This window comes from Drosophila pseudoobscura, chromosome 3 (genome assembly GCF_009870125.1).
Source record: "Drosophila pseudoobscura strain MV-25-SWS-2005 chromosome 3, UCI_Dpse_MV25, whole genome shotgun sequence".
Classification (NCBI taxonomy): Eukaryota; Metazoa; Arthropoda; class Insecta; order Diptera; family Drosophilidae; genus Drosophila; species Drosophila pseudoobscura.
In genome coordinates, this window is record NC_046680.1 from 5,669,715 (window position 1) to 5,693,745 (window position 24,031).

At 40.7% G+C, this 24,031-nt stretch overlaps 1 protein-coding gene and 1 long non-coding RNA gene across 5 annotated transcripts in view; one reads left to right on the forward strand and one right to left on the reverse strand.

Moving 5' to 3' along the window:
• Positions 1 to 21,725, reverse strand: part of zip (myosin heavy chain 10) — a 28,660-nt gene extending 6,935 nt beyond the window's left edge. For 3 of the 4 annotated variants that reach the window (XM_015183701.2, XM_015183700.2, XM_015183702.2), the window contains exons 1-6: positions 21,591 to 21,725; positions 20,465 to 20,746; positions 14,220 to 14,435; positions 6,635 to 6,791; positions 3,447 to 3,568; positions 634 to 657 (exon numbers count right to left, since the gene is read on the reverse strand). In XM_015183701.2, the coding sequence (XP_015039187.1) occupies positions 634 to 657; positions 3,447 to 3,568; positions 6,635 to 6,791; positions 14,220 to 14,435; positions 20,465 to 20,596 (651 nt within the window). In that variant the 5' untranslated portion in view covers positions 20,597 to 20,746; positions 21,591 to 21,725. The remainder of the gene's footprint in view (positions 1 to 633; positions 658 to 3,446; positions 3,569 to 6,634; positions 6,792 to 14,219; positions 14,436 to 20,464; positions 20,747 to 21,590) is intronic. The other variant, XM_033378545.1, reaches the window with a different exon arrangement.
• Positions 21,726 to 22,117: 392 nt separating this feature from the next.
• On the forward strand, positions 22,118 to 22,631 carry LOC26534364 (uncharacterized). The gene is made up of 2 exons (XR_004468847.1): positions 22,118 to 22,290; positions 22,371 to 22,631. It is a non-coding gene; the product is annotated as an uncharacterized lncRNA (long non-coding RNA).
• Positions 22,632 to 24,031: the final 1,400 nt, after the last annotated feature.

The window sequence follows — 24,031 nt, forward strand, 5'->3', positions numbered from 1 at the left end:
TGTTTTTGGGTGGGTTATGGGAAGGGGAAGCCTCAAAATCATATTTATCTAGATCTATCTATTCATCTACAACTGAAAATCGTATATATCGTATATTCACATTAAGTATATATGTATGTATGATTAGTTTTAGTTTTGTTCAGGGTTTACATATAGAGAGTAGGGGGGTGTTGGGGTGTGTACAGTAGAGCATACTTTACCGAAAATGCCTCTTGACTACTCTAAAAATGCGTGGCATGGAATGGAGGGCAAGAGGAGAGAGCAGTGAGCAGAGAGATGATTTTAAACAGATGTACAGAGTGTATGTGTGGTCTTGAGAAACAGAGGACAGAGCACCTTGGAACTCTTTTGTGAGAGGAAATGCATCATATCATCAAAACATACATATGTAAATGAATTAGAAATAAAATATGGAGAGGTGGGAGAAACCAGTCCCCTCATTGGTAGAACAAATAAAAAAAACAGGCATTTTTGGGGATAGAAACATTAAAATTGGGTTAATAGATAATAGGTAATAGATAACGAAAGGGGGGAGAGGATCAACAAAACATATAGGGGTTAATATGGCATCCATGTTCCACCATCCACCTTTCGTTTAGTCTTGGATTTGGTTTTGGATTCGGAAATACTTACAATCAGAATGGCAGGATTCGGCACCTGTTTTGTTTCGGGGGTTTTTTTGTGTGTTGTTTGGGTGTGTGTTTTTTTTTGTTTTTTTTCGGGTATTCATCGGTTGTGTGGTGGCAGCCAGCATTTCGTTTGTACAAAATATATATACACCATAGCATACCATACCATATGGGAATGTACAATATATAGATCGATATATATCGATATCGATATGTGGGTATATTTCGAGTTCAAAGTTCAGTGTAGTGGAAGGCACAACAACCAACAAAGTCCAAAAATGTACAACGAGTGTTTGTATTTGTGCGTGTAAATATATTTATATATATTGCGTGTGTGTGTGTGTGTGTAATAGGACATGAAAATAAAGAAGATTCATAAATAAATAATTCAAAAATATATATAGTAAATATTTTGCCCTAGAAAAGGTAGTGCAAAAAATAAAATAAAAAAATTATGGATATATTTCCCAGAACGAATGCAAAGTTGTGCCCAAACTATTATTAATTGTGTGTGTTTCCAGCTTGTACTTTTCTTGGTATCTGTTATCGGGGGCAGCTGATAAGAAATCCCTCTCCCCACCTCCCTCGTAAATACCACCTCGTGCTGTTGACACAGACACGCCACCACCAGAGGATAGGAGAGGAGCAAAGCCCAATGTCTGAACTAGTTTCTAATCAAACGAACGGCACGAATGAATTCCCTTCGATTCCCCTGATGATTCAGTTGTAGGTGCCTTCATCAGCGTCTATTTATGGCAATTGTAATCACAATTATTATTACCAGCTACACAAACATTGGTTGACTCTTCAATTTGGTGAGAAGCAGCAGTTCTAGCCAAGATCGCACCCTGCCTCCCTCTCGTAAGGTTCTTCTGGGGGAACATTCATCAGCATCAGCATATCGTATGTGGAGTGCTCCTCCTGATTATGTTTAGGAGGCATCCGTATAAATGCCTTAAGTCTGTTTGCAGCTTATCACGTTCCAGCAGCAGCAGCAGCAGCAGCGGCAGCGGCAGCAGCAGCCTCCAGCCGCAAGCAGGCTCATATAAGGCAGGCCAGTAAACGCATAAAACATAATGAAAAGTGTGTTTGGAGCTCAAGAGCAGCTTGTTTTTTGTGGCTGAAAAGGATTGACTGAGTGTATGCCCAAAAGAAATACGCGAAAAATATATATACAAATATAATTTGTTTGGTTTTGCCCCCAATTATGGTTATGAACCAGAACCGAACCGAACCGAACCGAACCGAAACAGAAGCCAGTCCGAGAACTGGGGCGCCACCAGCAACAGTTGCCATGCCACAAAAGGAGAAGATATCCACCCCCCCAGATAAACCCCCCATTGAATGTCGCAATTCGAGTGATTTAATTTTCAATTTTTATCAATTGCCCCTCCTCTGGTGGTGGTGGTGCTGCTGCAATTCAATTTCGTTTCGCTTTTGTTTCTTTTTTGTTTGCCTTTTTTATGGTGTTTATTTTATTGCTGTAAATGACAAAAATTTGTCAGCAACTTATTGTACAGTATACAGATATACCATATGTGGCAGGGCATCAGTTGATTAATGAAGTGTGCCCCCTCCCCCCCCCCCCTTTCCACCCATCCTCCCCCCGGCAAACCGGCAAGAGAGCAACCAAAGCAAAGAGTAAGCCCAAGGAGACTGGGCTTTGGCTCTATGATGCTGTTGTTGCTGTGGCTTTTGATGTCGCGTAATGTGGCAGCGCCCCTCGGTCGGTAGGAATGCATTTCTGCCCGGGGAGGCGACCTTCGTTGGATTCCGTAGAATGAAACGAAACGAAAAATATCTACTAATCGTTCCCCTCTATGGGGAAGAGAGATGATCCCCCATCAGGTCTATCAACCGTTATTCAACGCACTCTATCTGAACTCTTAACCTATCCAACCTATCCTAAGCTAGATGAATCTAATCTAAATCAACCTGAACACAAAAGTGCCAGCAAAGTCTATATTATAAGAAACACTCAAGTGTCATTCGAAATTTTCTCATGTGCGTTCTGCATACAATTTAGGCTTTTCGTGAGCTTAAAAGTTCTCTTCTGTTCCCACTTCCACTTGATAGTTCCTTAAAACCACATTTAGATATTCTATTCAAATATATTTCAATGCTTTTCATGACTCTTCATGGTCTTCAGTGACATGAGATACAAAACGAAATACTTTGAAATTGTAAATGGATTTGAGGCAGTACCACTTGGAACACCCACATAAGAAGTCACAGGTACGAGGGTGTATTAAAGACAGTTTGCCGACTCCAGCAATTATATACATACCATAATAGATGCATATAAAGTCGTGTGAGTGTTAGTGAACGTATCGTAGATATCCATACGAGTCGTGCATCTCCCTTGAACGTTCTCTCTAATTAATTACAATGGCAAACAATAACAATTGCTGGGAGCAGCTTGCGTGTCATTAATGTGAGTTTAATAAGCATTTTATAAGCACACATATCCAATCGAAAATGGAACTGTATCTGCGAGTAGAGACGAAACATATGTGTATGGATCTCTACCACAGATGATGCACTGAGGGAAAAAACTGCTGCTAGAACACATTCCTCTAATGAGGTTTTGGCATTTGGGATTGGGATTATTCCAATTCCAATTTGGAGAGGACCCATGTACGACCCTTTCTCAACTGAAGCAGCATCCCATTGGAATCAGTGCACGAATCATCTACGAATATGGAATGTGATGTGAATTTTTCCCCAGTGTAGATACAACTTTGCATTCGTTTCTGTTCTTAGAGTCATTTATCTTATTTTGGAGCCGACGAGAGCTGTGTTCGTTCTTGTACTTACCGCACCAGAGCCCTTGGGCTTGGAGGCTGCCACATAGGCCAGAAATTGGATGACCTTCTTGGTGTTCTCCGTCTTGCCAGCACCCGATTCGCCAGTACACAAAATCGATTGGTCTTCGCGATCTGCAGAAAGAGAGAGAGAGAGAAGGGGAGACGTAAGTACGATTTAAGAGCGAGAGAGCGGCAGAGTGGGACGAGGAGAGAGTGACAGAGTGACAGAGTGGGACGAGGAGAGAGTGACACACTTCATTATCGCGACAACAACAAATTTGGCTGCTGACAAAACAAAAATGGAAAATGGAATTAAAATGTTCAAAAAAATGTTTCAAGAAAAAACAAAATCGCAAACTCAGCTTGAAATTTCTGTTGACCCAAATTCATGTGAGCAAAAACAAAACAAAAAAACAGCAAAAAAAAAAAAGAAGAGGGGGAGTAGTGACGGGGGGAGGAATAAATGAGACATACATCAATTGAAACAAAAAAAACAACAAAAACTATTGATTTCAGCATGCGTATCCGAGAGATACTGGTGCTGGTACTGGTACTGGTACTCGTAGATACAATCATCGACCATCGACGAGTATTTGGCGGCAGTAAATTGCTTTTGCCCCGCTATTGATATGGCGCCAGTGATCCCGTCCAGAATCGTTCGAACTAGATTTGCACTGCACCCCAAGCCCCAAACCCCAAGCCCCAAACCCCAAACCCCAATCCCTCATCCCCCATAGCCTCGTCATTCGATCCAATATTTAAGCTAACCACAAAACTCAGACAGACAGAAAATGGACAGACATAGACACAGATACAGATACAGACACAGACACAGAGTCAGAGAGTCAGATATATCCACTCTGATTGCCATAGATTTCGAGGCAGCTTCCACATAACGACCCCGTACTTATTTATTATTATGGCCAAAGCCGGTCGCTCGATCGATCGAACGCCGTGCATCGCATACATGTGCACAAGCATACATACCTACATATGTATGTATGTATATATATCTGACCAAAGATGGATCGAAATTTATATATCTCGGCAAGCGTCATTTTATGGGAATTTTTCGAAGCTCTTTTTGTATATTTTTTGTGTCTTTTTGGGTTAAGATTAATCTAATAGTTGAAAAAATGGGATATTGTGGATGCGCATAGATGGATGTATCTATGGATGTATCTATTAAGCAACAACGATGATCATTCAGAGAAAAAGAGAGCCATAAAAATGTGGCACAGGGACAGCAGGGGGTATAGGAAAGAGTATAAAATGAAAAGGCAAAACACTTTGTATGGAATTTTCACTTTTATTATGATTCTTACTATTGACGCAGTTTATGGTCAATTTAGTTCTCAATTCAGATCATTCTTTGGAACAATTCAAACTGCATTTTGCAGATTCCACCCATTGGAATTTTGATTGCTTTATTACTGTACTTTACTTTATTTGTATTTATTTATTTTGCCAGTTTGGGAAAACACTTTCATTAATTGTGCCATCGATTTCGAAATATCATAAATCCGACATTACTGTTTTTGTAAATTTTGCATATAATTTTAAATTTTAAAGAAAAAACAAAAACGTATCTTAAAATAAAATATATATATATTAATTAGCTTTGAGACGAAAATTTAAGGAACAAATTTGCAACGAAAGTGATTCAAAAAAGATAGTTCCATACATCAATGATTGAACGATAGAAAGGTTATATCCACTGTTATTCAGATTTTTCTACAACGAATATGAGGGAAGAAGCGAGGATAATCGAGGATACAAATCCCAAAAAATTAGCTGATCCAATATGAAACTGAGAAGAACTCCCAAAAGCACATATGTATGTATATACAAATGTATGTATGCACATATATCATATGTAAAGCAAGTCAAGGCGTGTCATTTGATCATGAACAAGAGAGTCGTATGACATTGGGGCTTGGAATATGGAATGGTTTCTCGCATGGAATGGGAATGGAATGCCATCGAAATTGCAGTTTGTTCAGATTTGAAAGATTTGCCATTGCCACGATACAGAGGTGTGTGTGGTGTGTCCAGTTCCCCAAATTCAATATCCCAATTCCAATTCCAATCCCAATCCCAATCCCAGTCCCTACCGCGGCTCTGTCGCTGTTTCTGTTTTTGCATTCGCAGTGCGTGTTTCAGGGCAATGTAGTCCAAAGAGGAATGATGGCAATGCAGGAACACGGCTGGAGATTATTAAAAGACAGAGAAATAAATCAAAAGAAACTGCCACACCCCAAAGGTATGGGAGTATGGGAGGGTTCCATTCCGCCGCCTTTGTGGCTGTGAATTAAATTTCTCACAAACTGAGACTGGGACTGAGAAATGAAAAAGGAAAAACAATCAAGTAAATGTGCATAAAGCAGAAATTTATTAACCGTCGAATATGGTGAGGCTCGTAGTGAGGTGACGATTTGTTTAAACATTTCAAAACAAAAAAGATTACGACGACGACGTTGATGATGTTGAAGGGGGCACAAAAGCACACAAATTCGAGTCCGAGCTGAAGCAAAGTTGAGTTTTTAGATCCATATATGGTAATGACACGTATACGCAATATTAGTTAGCCAAAATGGAGACTCAGACAGGGACACACACACACATTGACACATACATACAATACGTATGGTATATAGAGAGAGGTATGCCTCGAGTTTGGAGTCACCGTCAGAGCGCGGCAATTATGAATCATCTACCGGCGAGACGTTACGCTTGAATCGGACATGCAAAACCATCCGAAAAGTCACCGAAGCAGCCCCAAAACCCAACTGAAAGCCAGGCTGAAAATGCAACAGACTGAACAAAGCAAAAAAAAAGGGAAACCCGTTTCTGTTAGAAGAGAGTCGGAGATGATTCATCCGAGGATTTACCCAGCTGGGAAATGGATGTACTCCCCCCCCACCACCGACCAAGCATGAGGCATGCAGCAGCTGAAAACTCACGCAATTCTGGGGAAAAAAAGGGACAGAGAGACGACCGAGCGACCTTTTATCTAATCTTCGTTTTTTCGCTTGTTTATGCGGGAATGGAATGGAATTCTCGATAGCAAACACACAGAAAATGGCAAACATGAAGCAGAGACAGAGAGATAATGAAACAGTAAATAAATCTATATTCTTATTGCATTTCGTGTATCAGAAGAGCTATGTATGTGTATAAGAAGAGTACTGTACTTACCACCCAACATGTTTCTATAGGCACTGTCCGTTATTGCAAACACATGCGGTGGCACTTCGTGTCGCTTTATACCCTTATACCGTTCCATAATCTTTTCGGTGTAGATGGGGAGTTTCTTGTACGGATTGACCACAACGCAAAATAGACCGGAATATGTCTGGAAAAGTAAAAAAAAAAAATATGAATTATTAATATTAATATAACTAACAAGGAGGCAATCCACCTGCAACCCCGTGTCTGAAAAATACCCTCGATAATGATCTAGGCGCAAGTGTGTTTGGCATTTGGTTGTAGGGGAAATTCAACCACTTTCATATTCATAAGAAGATTGATGCTCTCAAAAAAAGATTGGCACTGTAGCCCACTTTGTATTGAGGTCTGATTTAAGAATCATCATCTTTTCTTATTGCATAGAGAGATTATATAGAGGGGAGAGAAATGGGTAACAGGTATGGCTAGCTTTACCGATCGAGATCGGGATCGGGTTCGGGATCATCTGGCAGGCTGAAAGTGACTTCAGGAACGTGGAAAACAAAGCAAAGTTTTGGCATCATTTTCGATGGCATCGTGTGGCATGTGTGGCATGTGTGGTATGCAAACATGGGGACTAACGACGAACAGCCTCTGTCAGCCCCTGCAATCGGCAGGCGGCCGGTGGCGGCGACTGATGTTCAGTGGCCTAGTTAGTGCTTAGTGTTGCCCAAACTCTAACGCGCACACACACAGATACAACATGGGCTTGAAGCAAGACATGTGCTTTAAAGTTGGCCAGCACCATAAACAGCAAACGCATGTATCTGTATCTCCCAGTGGCTGTATCCGCTGCTAAATCTGTATCTATAGTTGTATCTGTATCCGCTGGTATCTACCAGCCTACATAACTGTGACTGTGACTGCAACTGTGACTGCGGCTGCGGCGTGGGCACTAAGTATGCGGCTTTTTGCTATTTGTTGTACGAGTATCATTTAAATATCCAGCAAACATTAAATGCGAAAGGAGAAAAAAAACAACAAACTTTACGAGGGAAGGGGGAGTAGACAACCCACACACACCCATTCGTGTGTGACAGATACAGATTGAAATGGAAAGTACGGGTCTCAATGTAAATCTCCCGAAAAATCTCTCTCTTTGAGCGGAGGAGCACAGGCCAGGGAAGAGTGGGCCCCGACTGACTCATACATATATGTATGTATGTATATGTATATACCCATAGTTTAAAGAGCCTCTTGGAAGAAATAACAAAATCACGTCTCGACAATCAGTAACCTTGCTTTAGTAGCCATAGATGTACATACATATGTGTGCGTGTCGGGCATCCAAAAATGGCAGAAAAAACTGCTTTTTGTTTCTTTGCTCTTTTTGGCAATCGTTTAGAAGTGGCCGTCACTCGTGACGGCAATGTTTACTCTCGGATCTGGGATCGGATCGCGTCTCTACACACACTTTTGCGGCACTTCAAGCTCTTTGTATGCTGCTGCACTGAGTCATTATCCTGATGAATGGTTCAGGCAGGCAGGCATTGACCATCATCAATCAATGAAGCCTGGCTGCCTGCGTGGCCTGCCCCGCCCGATCTTGGGTGGGGCCTTATATGGTCAGCGGATAAGTCAAAATCATGAAATTTATGTAAATCTCAAGCAAGTAGCAACAGCGCCACAGAAGCAATTAAATTACAGCGAGATTTACTTATATTATGGAGGGAGATATTTATATGAGGTGAGAGGGGACAAAGGCGAGTCACCGCACAGGTAAACGTGAAATATTTATCAATTAAGCTGAGAACTCACACACAGAGAGAGAGACAGAGAGAGAGAGAGACAGAGACAAGAATGAGCTTTGGGTAGACTATTATTTGTACGTGAGTTGGGCGGCTTTCTCTGCAACAAGCAGTTCAGCATTTAAAGAAGACAACAGTTCGAACTACCTTACAGTAGGCTCCCTCTCACTCCAGCTATGGTAGGAGGTAGAAGCAGAGCGGGCTTAATATGATGCTCAAATTAAAAGCAGTTATTCATTTCGAACAGCAAGCAGTTGTATGGTGTTCAAGCTAGTTGCCTCTCACTCTATTGATTGGAAGGAGCATATTCAAGCAGTTTGATATTCATTTAAATTCCAAGCAGTTCCATTAGTACTACAACTAGTTGTTGGTTAGTACTAGCTCTATGCAGAGTGAGAGAGTGGGGAAAGAAGACATACAAAAAAAACAAAACATTTAGTCTCTTACCAGATTTGTCAGCCATTTAGCGTGTGGACCATTTTGGTCTCTGCTTTCAGGCCTTATGTGGGCACAAGCATTTTATTTGTGTATCGAACGTGTTGCAAGCAGAGCAAATGGAGGGGCACATTCAGGCAAACAAGGGCAGAAGCAACAGCAAAAACAAACAAACAAAAAAGCAGAAGGCGGCGTCTTTCATGTTAATTACGTGCTCGAAGACACCTCTACCTATACCTCTATCCACATCACATCACCCATTTCCCCTACCGGCACCCATCCATTCATCCCCCACATGTTGCAGGGGCAAACTATTAGTGCCAATAGTTTTTGAACAAATTGTTCTGCTGATATGCGGGAAATATAATTTATTTGCCACAAAATGCATGCCTCGTGTGGCCATAGACTCGGCAACAGTCGCCGCCTCTGCACTACCTCTACCTCTGGTGTCTGTCTCTGTCTCTGCCTCAGCATGTGGCACATTTGCACTCGCTCGTGGCTAAAAATTAAAATCTTGCAAAGCAAATTAAGTGACAGAATTCCCATTTTGAAATGCCACACAAGATTCGGTTCGGCGTCGCCTGAGTTTGCCATTTCAATTAGCGTATCTAAAAGATAGTTAGAACTGAATGGATTCCGAATAGGGATATGGAATGGGCAAAGATTCATACACACATACATATGTACACATGGGGAGCCTGTAAAAGTGTCCAAGGCACCAACGTCATCCTCCCTGTCAAGTGCAATTATATTTAGCTGCCAACGCATGGGCCCGAAATGTAAATTACAATTTTCAGCGCTTTTCCCGCGATGCTGCTGCCGTCGAGCAATTGCAGTCACCCAGTCACCCGATGGACATAAATCAATTAATTGCAAGAAAATGCAGTCAAAGGGGGTTACCAAAGCTCGCCGATGCTTTCAATACCCTAGCAATGAAATCTTTTCTATGGCCTAAACCAGGGTTTTGGGTAGCTTGGGACCAGCTGTCTGTGTCTAAGGTATGAATATAATGTATAATGTATAACCTTACAGTTGGCAAGTTTTCTATGCTTGATTCCTATACAATGCACGCTGCTGATGGAGATTGCAATACCCTACGAAAGAGTATAAAACATTGTAAATGAAGAAAATTCAAATTTTAATGTTTTGTGGAATATTTCAAACCCAATTTGATTTTCAATCGGCTGCAACTAATTGGCGAAGAGGGGGAAGGAAGGCGGGGGGAAGGAAGGCGGGGGGCTGGACTATGGGAGGTCTTTGGTCAGTTTCATTCGTGCCCCATTTTTCCCGCCCTAGCCCCTGTCTGGTGGGCTGCTGACACAACATTTTCTCCGCCCAAATCAATTCGCTGCAAAAATTTTCATGTCCAACAAATTGGCCATATTTGTTGCTGTTGTTGCTGTTCTTGCTGTTGTTTCTGTTGTTGCACCAGAGGTGTTGACACTTTGATTTGCATACTGTATCCATGTAAAAATGTGTGTAAGTGTGTGTAAGTGTAATATTATTTTTGTTCTGCCTGCCTGCCTGCCGGCCGACGCATATTAATTAAGCTACAAGCTACCGGCAGTCAGAAAGTCAGAAGCAGCTGCCAGTCGAATTAATTTAAATTAAATTTAAAAATCAAATTAAATGTCAACAAACTATAATAATTATGCCGTTCTACACAGCGCCCCTCCCCCGTATCACCTATCTCTCTTTCTCTCTCTCTCTCTCTCTCTCTCTCTCTCTCTTCTTCTGTGTCACCCTGTGTTATCCGCTCTCTTTACTTCTTTCTTTCTTTGGCGCACTCGGGGCCATGCAACAAGTTAGCGGCCTAAAACACGTCAGCAACAATTGGCAAGCAAATTAAATGGGACAGCCCGCCCGAAAGAGATAGGGGCAGAGTAAAACGAAGAGGAAAAGACAGCAAGAGAGCAGAGAGAGAGGCGAAACAAAGTGCGTGGAATGATTGTGTAAGTTGTAAGCGGGCACACAATAATTCGCTGACAGCAACAACAAAAAAACAAGAAATTAAGTCTAGTTTTGATGTTCGAAGTTTCTGATACCCTTCAATATTACAGAACCATTAGCTAGAGCTTAGAGTGTTTCCATTTGAAACTACATTTCACGTCGATTCGCTTATGGGTAAATTGTTAGAGCGAATCAACGGCAACGTTTCCAATATTCCAGAATAGCCAGAAAACGTCTGGCCAAAGTCGAAATACCCTCTATTTAGGGTATAAAAAAGGCAGCAGCAACAATGCCTGAAAGTGCGCTGAAGCGTGGCCCGACAACAACAGCAGCAACAATCTAAACAAATTTAAAGCAGTTCGCGCCCACATCAAAAAGTAGAAACAACCGTTTGGGCATTAAATTAAAACTCCCAAACCAGAAAGACAGACAGAGAGCGAAAATTGGAAAGAGGGCAGAGTAAGATAAGTAGTAGCAGCAACAAGCTCATAAAATATGTAAAAAAAAAAAAGCGGTACATAATTTGTTAGAAAACAATAAAACAAATAAAAAAAACGAAGCTGCCACATGGGCTGCGAAATAGAAGGCAAATAGAGATACATAGAAAGAGAGGAGAAACACCCACGGTTCAGGTCCCGCTCAAATCAAGCAGTTTATCAACATGCGCCAGCTACATGTTGCCAGAGCTCAGCCTTGAGCCACAGAAGAGGCCTTATTTTTGTCTACAACGGCCTCTTAATGATCCATACAAAGGTTAAAAGAGGGTGTGAGACTTAATGCATTTTTAATTTATTTTTATGGAACAATGTAAGAAAAGAGGAAGAAATTCAGCTAAGTGTAGTTGATAACGATGAGCACTGCAGGCAAGCAGTCGTGCTAAGCAGTTCCCAACAATGTTGCAAGCCTCACAATATTTTTATTTTTATTTCTTATTTCTTTTTCTGTTCTTTTTTCATTTTTCGGGGGTAATTTATGTGATCAGATAAATCGATATTCATTGAAGATGCAATTGAGGCAGCTAATTCAATGATTTATATAATGAAAAAGTGGGGGGAGAGGAGAGCAGAGCAACAAAAGCAGACATACACACGTCGGCATAAGTATTTTGACAAAGCTCTACGCAACGTTTAGCGTTGAATTTTGACGAATTGCTACGTGTTACAGCTCTCTTATCTGATTTACCGCTAACTACATGAATGCATAAAGTATATTGCAAATTATCTTCGTAGTTGCATTTTGCGTTTTGTTAATATGCTTCTTATTCTCATTCGTAATCTGATCTTGGCTGGACAAAAGTATTTTGTCAGAACTTCAATTAATTTGCATTGATCTGCTGTTGATAGAAAGCGAAACCATTATTACGGATTATCTCAGTTTAGAGATTGTAAATGCTGATAAAAATTGTTTTCGTTCAATAATTTGTGAAATATGAGTAACCGAAAGGAATTCAGTGAATCTCTTAAAAATGAAATAATAGTGAAGTTCAACTCTGGTATTTCAGTGCAAAATATCAGTAGATTATGTATATTTCACGTCAGACAAACTGCTATAAAAAAACAAATTTAAAAAAACCAACACTGCTAAAAACGCTACACGTTGTGGCAGACCACGAAAGAAAACTGCCAAGGTAGACACTTTTAGTTTGCGGCAATTTAAGCAGGATGTCTTGAAAACTCCTCGATCGGTTGCCAATGACTTGAAGGAAACAGGAAATTTTGATGTCAGCGAACGGACAATACGTAGAGGTCTTAAGGAAACTGATTTTTGAACATATATTATCAGAGCTTTAGTGCAAATAACACAGCGCAATAATTTAAAGCGCCTTGAGTTTGCCAAAAAATTAAACGGCAAATAATTTTAATTTTGGAAAAATTTTTTATGGAGCGATGCCAGTGCTTTTCAGTTTCACGGCTCAAACAAAATTGTTTTCGTTAGAAACCTAAAAGCACGTCGCAAAAAAGTGGCACCTATATGTGTAAGATCGATCCATGGAGGTGGGACCATAATGTTGTATGGATACGTCGCCTACAACGGCTCGCGAAATTTAGTTCCTGTTGATGGTAGCATGAATAAAGACAAATATTTGGAAGTGCTAAACATTCACGCTTTCTCCTCTGGAGATAATTTTATTGGGGAGTCCTTTACCTTTAAACAGGACAATGCCCCGTGTCATAAAGCTAAAGTCGTTACCCAATTCTTGAAGGACATTGGGGTTAATACTTTGGACTAGCCGCCCCAGAGCAAAGACTTAAACATTATCGAGAATCTCTGGTCTTATATAAAAAGAAACCGGACTCCAAATTTGACAAGGAACCGTAAGAATATAATCTGAGAGGTGAAATCACTCTGGAGAGAAATTCTGCTGGCTTATATCCACAGCTTAGTAGAGTCAGTTCCGAGACGTCTGCAAAAGGTGATAGAGGCAAAGGGAGGATATATATTTTACTGATTCATCATATAAAGTTAGTTCGTTCCATTAGTTTTTTTTTTTTTTTACATTTTATAAAATGTCAAAATACTTATGCCACCGTCTGTTTGGGAATAATTAATTTTCATTTCACAATAAACCCACTTATCATACTTTTTTTACATATTGTTAATAGCTTAATATAATACCTATCTACGATAAATAAATATAGTTTCTACTTTGAAAAAATAAGAAGTTACAACCGAATATGTTGTGCATAATTTTTGTCAAAATACTTATGCCGATGTGTGTAAATTGATATCCTCCTCCCCATTTAAATGCACTGCATGAAATCTTTTAGTAATTGGCTTTCTGATTTTAGTAAATTTGTAATTTTCGAACAGAAAACACTTTTGGCATAACAATTAAGAGCGGATGTTCGGGGGGTTTGAGAGGGAAAACAGGCTGGAGTTGGGAATCGAGTGATTGAATGATATTTGTGTGTCAAATATTTGCGAAGCTTTCAGGCGAATACTTAGAAAGAGACGAACTCGGGCTGGGTTGAGGACAGAGTTTCGCTTTTCAATAATTCCAGAAAACTTAGGGAGGGATAGGGATGTATTTATGTTGTTGTTGTTTACTCTAAAGTCGTCATCATCATCACCATTAGCATCATGGTGGCTGTCGTCGTCATCTTGCCAACAGCTGGCACAGCGGCAACTTTCAAGTCTTCCAACACAAATTTGTATGTACATACATATGTACATATGTGGCGTGAAGGAACCCCATTTTAGACAGAAATGTATAGATATAAATTTTCAAGAACAGAGTGAACGTGCAGACCAAAGGAATAAGTTGGGGTTAACCTAGATATGAGTAGATCCGATCCAGAGCGTCGTTTTTCGTTCGCACTAAGAATGAAGTTTGCATTGATCTGGACTGGGAATCCGTTGAATTCCAGGGCGATAATTGTATGTTTATGAGTAACGAAGAACCCATATAGTTTAATACTTACATAGATCAAGCCAGAGTAGTATCTGTCTTTAATGTTGTGCAGCACGGAGGCCTCGTTGAGGCACGTCAGCTCCGCCATATCCTCGACTTTGTCGAATTTTGGCGGATTCATCTTCTGTATGTCGTCGCGCAGGATCATGACCCTCTTGCCGGTCTCGGCCAGTTCAACCTCAACCTCGTCGCCATGTTCCCGCTTAATACTGGCGGCCACGAAGCCCTGCAAAAAAGGAGACAAGAAAAATGTCCATTCAATTAGTCACACTTGAACTTTAACAATTCGGCTTCCAGGAAGGAAAATATGAGAATCAAAATGTTATTTTGCTTATGAGTGAATGAGTATGTATGAGTTAATGTATGCAATGTGTGCACTGCTTTATCTCAGCGGGTAGCCACGATAAAAGAAACAACAATGGAGCGTAAATTCTGCTGCTCCTGCTTCTGTTGTCTTCGAGTGCATCTCGTCTCGCGTTGGCAGCGCTGCATGAGTCAAGCGCCAACATAAGAGCTGTTTCACTCACTCTCCATGTCCCTCTCCCTCTCCCACTCCCACTCATTGTATCTCTATCTCTCACAAAGCAGAAGCAATGACAGCAACAAAAACTGCACCCGTTCGAGTGGCCAAAGCAGACAAAAACAAAACATAGCCGACAACAAGAACAACGGGAGGCAGATGCAACTGTCTGTCTGTAGATCGCTCTCCTTCTACCCCTCGTCCCACTCTCACAAGTTCAAGGCTCTGCTTTGGCCGTACCAAAGCGTATTTGTAAAAGGTGAGACAATGATAGATTTTTCTCTAACGGTTGCGTGTGTATGGATGTACGCGACTGTCACTGTTCGACGAGCAGAGTCCCAAAAAGGAATCCAATCCCTCTTTCACAATGTGTAAATACACCTTTGCTTAATCATTTCCCCTTGTTCCGTTACGAACTGACTCGTTTTGCAGTGTGAGAGCGACAACAACAGTCTTAATTAGTGTGTGGATTTGAACTAGTTCTGGTTGATGGAGATGAGCAATCACCGTTGGATGCAAGGAACGGGACTGATTGTGATTCATTCAACGAACTTCTCAGGAATTTCTGACTCTGCTGGCAGAAATTTAATCAAACCAAAAAATAAAACCGATGCAAGCAGTGCAGAATAAGTAGCTGCAGCTGCAGACGCAGCCGCAGCAGCTTCAATTAGAAGTTAAGTGAAGCAACAACAACAATGGAGATCATGGTGAAGCATGCAGCATGGTGCATGCGTCGCATTGACATTAATCAAATCAGGGGCAAGCACACTTGGCAGCAGCCAGGCAGGCATGCAGGCAGGAGGCGGCAGCCAGCTAAACCGTAATTCAGTCATTAAAGGGTGAAGTGAAGTGCCGCCGACGATGCAGAAATGCATTATACAAATAACAACAAAAACCATGGAAAGAGAGAAGGGCAACGGGAGGGAGAGAAGAGAGTGCGCGCAACAGCATCTGCAACGCATCCCAGACGACCGGCTCCATTAAGTTAAACACGTACACGCCCCAGCGATCAGATTCGGAAAAACCGCGCACCCTGCTTTAATTCTGTCTCTCTCTTTCCGCCTCTCCTTTTCCAGGTCCTATCTCTTGAAGCACTCTTTCGGTTTCTCTGTGTTATCTTAGTGCTTTTCCGGCCCAGGAGATAAACAGTCGTAAGAAAGTCGTTATCCCCAGTCCACTTACAGCCAATCCGAGCGGATATGACGAATAATTTCTGCTGTTTACAAGGGAGCACGATCCTAAGGGTAATAGTATAAGCTACACCATTTAACCAAAGTACTAATCGTAGGAAACGCCTCAAGATCAAGATCGTACACATTTGCAGGGTTTCTTTTGCAACGAACATTGTATTTAATCAGAAAATACTTTTATTTAACACTTTTATCAAAATCTACTGTACATAACGCTGTGTTGAAGCGTTTACATGAATAAATAAAGCCAGACAAATTAAATACCCATCGATTAGCTTAACTTAGTGACACATGTATGTATGTACATCCGATGCATCGAATTTATAATCTGCCTTGGGAAGAAATCGTAAATTTGCAAAATAAAAAAAGAGTACATTGCACAAAACAATTATATAGTTCGGGGAGGCTATTCTCAGCTGTCGTTTGGGGGAGTTCGTCTGTTTTGTGGGCTGTCACTTGTGCAAAACATTTTCGCATAAAAAAACGTTGGAAAATTGACAGTTTGGACACACCGCAGCGGACAGCAGCCAAAACGAAAATGCTGTAACATTGTTTGGCGTTCGGTTATGACTCATGATAATCGCTGGGAGGCGGGGATAGCGTGAAATTCCTGATAGAAGAAGTATTGGAGTTATGGAGCCATAGAAATTGGCAAAGATAGAGGCAGAGGGAGTTGGGGCATAGCATATGAGGTCATCAGTCTCGAACTCTCTCTTTGAACGGTATCTCTCTTTCTCTCGCTCTCGGGCATTCCAGGGAATCAGTGAAGCAAAACCAAAGAAGAAATATCAAACACCTTCATAACAATAGACGAGAAGCAAGCCAGGCGGAGTAGCTGGAAGAGTGAGATGAAGAAGGATGAGGAGACCCAAAGAAGAGTGAGAAGTTCGATATGGGAGCTACCTCAATCGGTGATCCGTGAGTAACGGAGAACGGAAAATGCAACCTTGAACTTTGTTGAAGCTCTCAAAAGTAGCTAGTAAAAATACATATATGTACATACATACATACATATGTACATATAGCAGATCTATATCTGGTTCTCATTATTTACTCGCTGGCAGAAACGTCTGGTTTTAGGCAATTTCTTTTGTTTACGTTTTATTCATGAATAATAAATAAATTGGGTTTAGTTAAGCGGTCAAATGTACATAATTCTCTCTCGTTTTCTCTTTCGCATGTCTTAACCTGCCGCTCTCTCTCTCTCTCTACCACACAGGCTCCGCCTGAATAAAGCCAACTTAAGCCTGTATGACATTTACCTAACATTTTAGTGATTTTACAGAGATTAATTTTTAAGCATCTGTAGAACAGCTGTTTGACAACACAGTCATTGACTACTTTATGTCACTACTTCTTTGAAATCAGCTGAATCTAGAATTCTGTTTTGTTTTCTAAGCATTTTACTTTAGATATAATTGAATCAACCTTATTATTCAGCGGAGTTTGCAGTAAGTGTCATACAGGCTTAAAGTCTGACAATATGAACGATGGATGGACCTGAGGCATGGGGCTGCCATTGTGGCCCATAATAATTTGTTATTCTTTTATTTTATTCATTTCGTTTAATCGATCAACGCATATGCAGAGAGAGAGAGAGAAAGGTAAAGAACGAGCGAGAGGCTAACAAATGTATATTACATATACGTGATACGAGATACGAGTCTGAGGTTCGTTGACCGTAAACCGGACGACGGACGAGAGCCGAAAGCTGGCTACGTTTGTCGTTGGCGTAACCAAAAAAAAAAAAAAACAGAATACAAGACATCTTCGCCAGAACAGAGTGGGAGAGTGGAAGAGTGAAAGAAACAGAGAGTGCGAAAGGGGGAGACAAGGAGAGAGTCCAAAGTGGTTTCTGGCGGTTATACATATAAATAAGACAACAAACGATATTCTGAGCGTTTGTGTGTGTGTGTGTGTGTGTGTGTGTGTGGTATATATGCGGAGTGTGGGTGTGGGTTTATGTGTGTAACCGAAGACCCCTTAATGATCTGCCACGGACGGATAAAATCGATTCGATTCTTTGGGCATGACGAAGGTTAAGCCCGACTTCAATTTGGCTAACAATTTGGAAAGTTGTTGGTAGTACAGGAATACTCTGAAATTATGAAAGAGCTGATGTGAGATTGAAAGGGGCAATTCACGACAATGAAATAACTTGAAAATATGAGATAAGAATGCAAGCAGTGGGTCGGTTCCTGATTCATATTGATTGGAGTTCTCCTCCAGTGAAATTTTGCTGTTCCGGTATTTTTGAGTATTACCGCGATTTATTAGAGCTGTCGACCCACTGAGAGCTTTTCTTGTACCGAATGTTTGAGCTATCTAGAAATTCATGCGACAATTCCTAAGTTTACTTCACCCACATGACCACAAAAACTATCTCCACCGATCAGTAAACAAAACTGAGCGAGCCTTAACAATAAGTTGCATTGTACATACATATGTACATATGTATATCTAACAGTAAATAGATGGATCCATATGGGAGATACCCCGTACAAATATGATGTCAGGCAAGCCCGAAAACAGTTACGAAAACGAACGGGGACTGAACGAACTGCTTGTTGACACAATTGGCGAATACCCTTTTGGCCGAGTCTTTTCCCATAGAGCGCTCAAGTATTCGCAAGAACAGAACTGTATCTGTATCTGTCGTTGGACATTCCAGCGGAGCAACAGCTTGTGGCTGGGCCATATGCAAATTTCTTAACATTTCTTTGCCGTCGTCTGTTCGTTCGTCTGAATGACTGACAGACAAGTCATGACAATCGACCGTTTGCGAAGCCGTGCCATTCGGCTCGTTCTTTATTTTATTTTTTTGTGTTTTATTTCTTGACTTTATCTTTGTTTTTCATTTGAGATTCCATTGTAAAGTAAATGTCTGTTTAAGTGAACGCGTAATTACTTAAAAATGTGGAGCTGTTTGCTCGTTTTTCTTTGTTTTCAGTTTCTTTTTTTATTATATGGAAGTCACCCAAAAAGAGCTACCATTCTAGGGTCCTATCTTACATTCCATTCCCATCCCATCCATTCCCCTGTTGAGCATTATCTCGAGCAAATAAAGCAATTAAAGTAACACAAAATAAACGTGTCTGCTAATTTTATCCGTTTATGACTTTTGAAATAAAACTAAGGAATGCAGTTGAATGACACCTGAAAGAAATCATCTCTTTCTCATCTCCCATCCATACCCCCAAATACAAGAAAGAAGTGCGAAGGAAAAGGTGCGGAAGCATACGCAAAACAATTCAGAGAGACATGGGGGTAGAACCGTTTGTTGACTTGTTATCATCTCTCTCTCTCTCTCTCTCTCTCTGACACGCACACACATATGCTACCCTGCCAGTAACAATCCGACAAAGCTTTCGCAGGCGCATACATTTAAAGCGAAGAGAATATCAGAAGTTAACAAAATTTCAGAACACCACTATATAAACTTTTCATACGATTCTTAAGATCTTTGTATAAGATAAATCTTATATAATTTAACATACTAGATCATCAAAATTTGGAAATTATCTGATCACTATATGTACATATGTACTATATGGCCCCTCTAACTGATCGTATCGTCATACTCTTCCTTCGCTTGAAGCGAATGTTCGCTAGAGGCAGTACTCACACACACACACACACACAAACACAAACACAAACATGCAGAACATATCTCAACACAAATACAGGGACAGAGATTACAAACTTGTTTTGCCTCGCTCTCGCTGGATCCCTGACCCTGCTCTCCCGCTCTTTCGTTCTCTTTTGTTTGGCGTGAGTGAGTCAGAGAGTGGCTGGGATATGCAAATTGGAAAATGTTGTGCAAAACCCTTTTAGCGGCAAATTGATTTGGATTTTGACCAACTTGAAGAACTGTGGCATCTTTTAACGCTGATGATTTCAGCAGAGAAATGAATGAATCAGCAGGGAGGAGCATTTAGTGTGGCTGATTTCGACGGATGTTTACTCAATTTTATCACCGCAGCGAGAAAGTAATGCTAAATTCAAAGAAGTTGGCCCGGCTACAAGAAATCAAAATGGAATGAATGAGGTGTGATTCATTAATTTCCACAGCGATGACTCGGAACCATTGAGAGTGCGATAAGACCCAGCCCCAGAGAAGGGACAAACGAAACACTGCGCAAATTGATTAGTTTACTTCGGGCTCCGGGGCTTCTATCAGTTGGTTTTTTGTCAGGTAATTTCGTGTTTCGGGCGTGGTTCACAAAACTGTATCGTTATGGCAGGAAAAAGCATTATATATGCGGCTCGTTTTTGCCTGTTGCTGCTGCCTGGCTTACCTAATCGGCTTAAAAGAACAATTTTTCAAAAGTAACCCCCCCAAAAGACTGGAGCTGTGAACTGGGACAACGGCTCGAAACTGGTCAAGACGAAGCAAAGCCAAAGCCAAAGCAATAGCCAACGCCAACGCTGGCCGAGCTCTACAGGTTTTTCAGGTCGCTTCAGGTGAAAGCAGGAGAGAAGAAGGAACTTCAAGATGATAGGGCGGGAGGAATATGTGGGCAAGGGTCCTTCAGTAGAACTCACCTGATTCTCGTGGGGCACCCAGACCAGGCGCTTCTGTGTCCATTCCGCCTGTGTGGCCGGATCATTGTATTGGTTCCGTTCCACCGAAAGGTATTTCAGCTCGGGATCGTTGCGATCTACTTCTTCCGACATTGTAGCGGTGTATTTACTCTCTCTCTCTCTCTCTCTCTCTATATATATTTATATATATATATTATTCTCACTCAATTCAACTATGGTTTTGTAGTTTGAGTTTTCTCGTCGTATTGTGGGGGCTATTGAGGTTTTTTAATACACACTTTTCTGTTGAGCAGAACAAACACAAAATAATGAATATGGTTTCGTTTAATTTTCACATCGGAAACACCACGGCCATTGAGATACAATATTTTTCGCATTTATCTCGAGACGCGCGCTCTTTATCTTAGAAGTGCGGCACAAAACGGAGGCGGCGAGAACAGTTTCAAAAGGGAAGAGCGCAAGAGAAGAAAAAATATGGCCACAGTTGCTCAAGCCGGCTGTGTCTAGAAATGAACCATTAACCAGTTTGCATTCCGAAGAGTGCAGCAGGAGCAGCGGCAGAGCCGGCAGCAAACATTTTTGGTGGCTGGTTTCGGTTTCTTTTTCGAAACAGAGCAGGTATAAGCGGCCATCATTCCATTCCTTCTCTCCCTTCTCTCTTTCCATCTTTTGTGTACCGCTGTTCTGCGCTCTCCACATTTCAAAGCAGTTTTCCGCATATTTTACACATTAATATTGTTTTTTATTCTCTCGTTTCACTTTGTCAGCACTGCATTTGTGCAAATTCAACTCAATTTTCACCGAAATGCACGTATTTCGATGCATTTGTTTCAACAAGCGGCGTCGGCGTTGGCGTTGGCATCGACGTCAGCGTCAGCGTCGCCGACAGACCGGCGACTTTTGGGCGTTAAAATTATTCTACATGCATTTTATTTTTTCTTGTCGCGCTTGCTCCTCGCCTTCGGTTTTTGCTGTTTTCTCGCACTACCGATTTATTGATATATTGCTGGCAAGCTGCGTCTTGCAATGTCTTTTTATATGGAAATTGTGCCGTTTTATTTGTTTCAAGCGACAGCTGCACTTTCAGCGCACCAACACACACACACACAAACACCCAGGAACTCACATTTCGACGCGTCGCACGTCGTTTCAGCGGTTGCTTTACTCACTGTTTATTGCCTTGTTGCGTTACGTTTCGCGTTCTCTCTATTTTCTCTTTCACTTTTTCTTCGCGTTGTCTGTGTGTTTGGGTTTGACTCGATTTTTAACGGTAGCACCTCTATAGTTTTCGATTTATTGTCAACGCGTACTGGCGTTCAGTATTTATACACACTTGCTACACATTTGCTACGTAAGGGAAGGAAAAAATGGGTACGAACAACAGGCAAAACCGCCCAGAAAACGCAACCGCATGCAAGCTGATATCCCCCCATTTGACGAATATACCTTGAAGGCAAAAAGCCGATTTTGTGTCCTCACACGCGAGGTGAGGTTCGTACGAACTTTGCAAATTGCTTTGGCTGTTTTTGCCTCTTGTCCTTACCCTTTTTTATAGCCCATTCGAAATTACGACTCAATTTTTCGTCGCAAGAAAGAGTGAACAATTTATCGATATGACATATTAAAATTATTAAATTATTAATTATACCTTTTGACTTCAAGGTATATTGTTTGTCAGCAACGCCGAGGTAAGGTTCGTACGAACCTTGCAATTTGCCTTGGTTGTTTTTGTTTGTTGTCCATACCCGTTTTTAAGGCCCATTAAAAAATATCGACTCATTTTTTCGTTTCAGAAGAGAGCAGAAGTCTGACCGTCTGAAAAAAACGTACTTAACCCACTTAAACCTCCTTTATTTAAACTGATAACAACTTGAACTAAACCCAAAAATAATATTCACTCTTGCAGGTCCATCATCTGTATATAAAAAAAGGCCACGATATCTTTCACCTAAAGGGCTCTAAAAATATTTAATCACGAATCATGCTCCTTGATTTTGATATTCGACTTAAGATTAGCTAAGACCTTCAGTCCTCAAAACATAATTTTATCCGATAGATGATTCAATTTTCTAGAAGATTGGCTAGTTTTAAATGCTTAATTTAATTTTATTGTGCCTAAAATAAGGTTTGAACAAAAAAGGTCAAAAATAAAACGTAATGAAATGGACCCTTCAGGCTGGCGAAAAAATGTCGGTATTTTTGTGCGATAAGCGCAACTTATCGGCGCTTTTTTATGAAAATAACAATGTTATAAAGCTAAACAAAATGTTTTTACATTTTATTTCTGTTGTTTGTTGGGCATTGCTGCTATTCGCTGCTTTTGATTTTGATTTTATGACTAGAATTATTTCGACCTTGTTATATACATAGTAAATCAGCAACTGATTTAGCACCGAAGTAGACGGTGGAGATGAGTAAACGGTGCATGGCGCAGATGAAGTGAAGGTTTTTCCGTGGTCTGGAAAAAATAGAATGGAATATTGACTGTACTTTCTACCCATTCCCAGACTGTAGTTATCGTGCACTTCGTAGTTTTCATTTTGGTTTTAGCACAATTTTTCACCTAGTGGTGATAGCTTTTTCCACGAACGCAGGTGTCTTATTTAAGATTGTTTCTGACATCTATCAAAAGATAAATAGAGTTGTGTGTCAATCTTTTTGCAAATGTGACTTTTTTGTGAAACGTACATATATACATGTTCCGCCGACCCACCTTCGCATCGTACTGTGCTAAGCATTACAACAAAATTTTAGTTGCTTTACTTCGCATCGCATGTCTTTCCATTTTGATCAAGTTTTATATTCATATAAAGCAATGCCAAATTAGCAATATGATAATAAAGATCTAAAAAGAGCCATTCGTTATATAGAGCGGCTATACCACGATGCATCGTTTTGGCATTTGCGGTCAGCATACTTTTGGGCGTGCAGATTAGAAAGAAGTCGGATAGATTCGAATCTGGCGGGCTAGGCCGCAGAGTGTGTACACACATTTTTTTTACACACACATTATATAGATAATCTCTTACTTTTTATTTGTTTGACCTTTTTCGCTAAAACCTTTATTTGGGCAAAATCCAATAAAAGCAACTATTAAAAATAAACCAGTCAAGTAGAAAATTGATCGGATAAAATTATGTGGGCATAGATAAATATTCTTTATAGCTGGGAATATTCGACGGAAGATCAAAATTGAGGGAATCGTCGTATTTGTTGAATCGGTAATGGCCCGGTTGACAACATTTAAATCCTTGTCGCTCACATTCAAAAAAGTTCGATTTGGCGCGCAGCACTCGGTATTTTTTTCAAATGAGACCGTATATACTGGTGTTTTTTAGTGCTAAATGGTATTTTTGTCAATTATTAATTTTATTTTCAATGTTATATAAAAATCCAATAAATGCAAGTATTTCGAATAGGCCAATCATGTATAGAATTGATAAATCAATCGTATAAAATTGAGTGGGCATGGCTAAATGTTCTATATAAATAGTATTATTCAACGGAACAAAGAATATGAGAAAATTTGAATTCGCCGCAGTTCGCCGCAGTTCGCCCCAGTTCGCT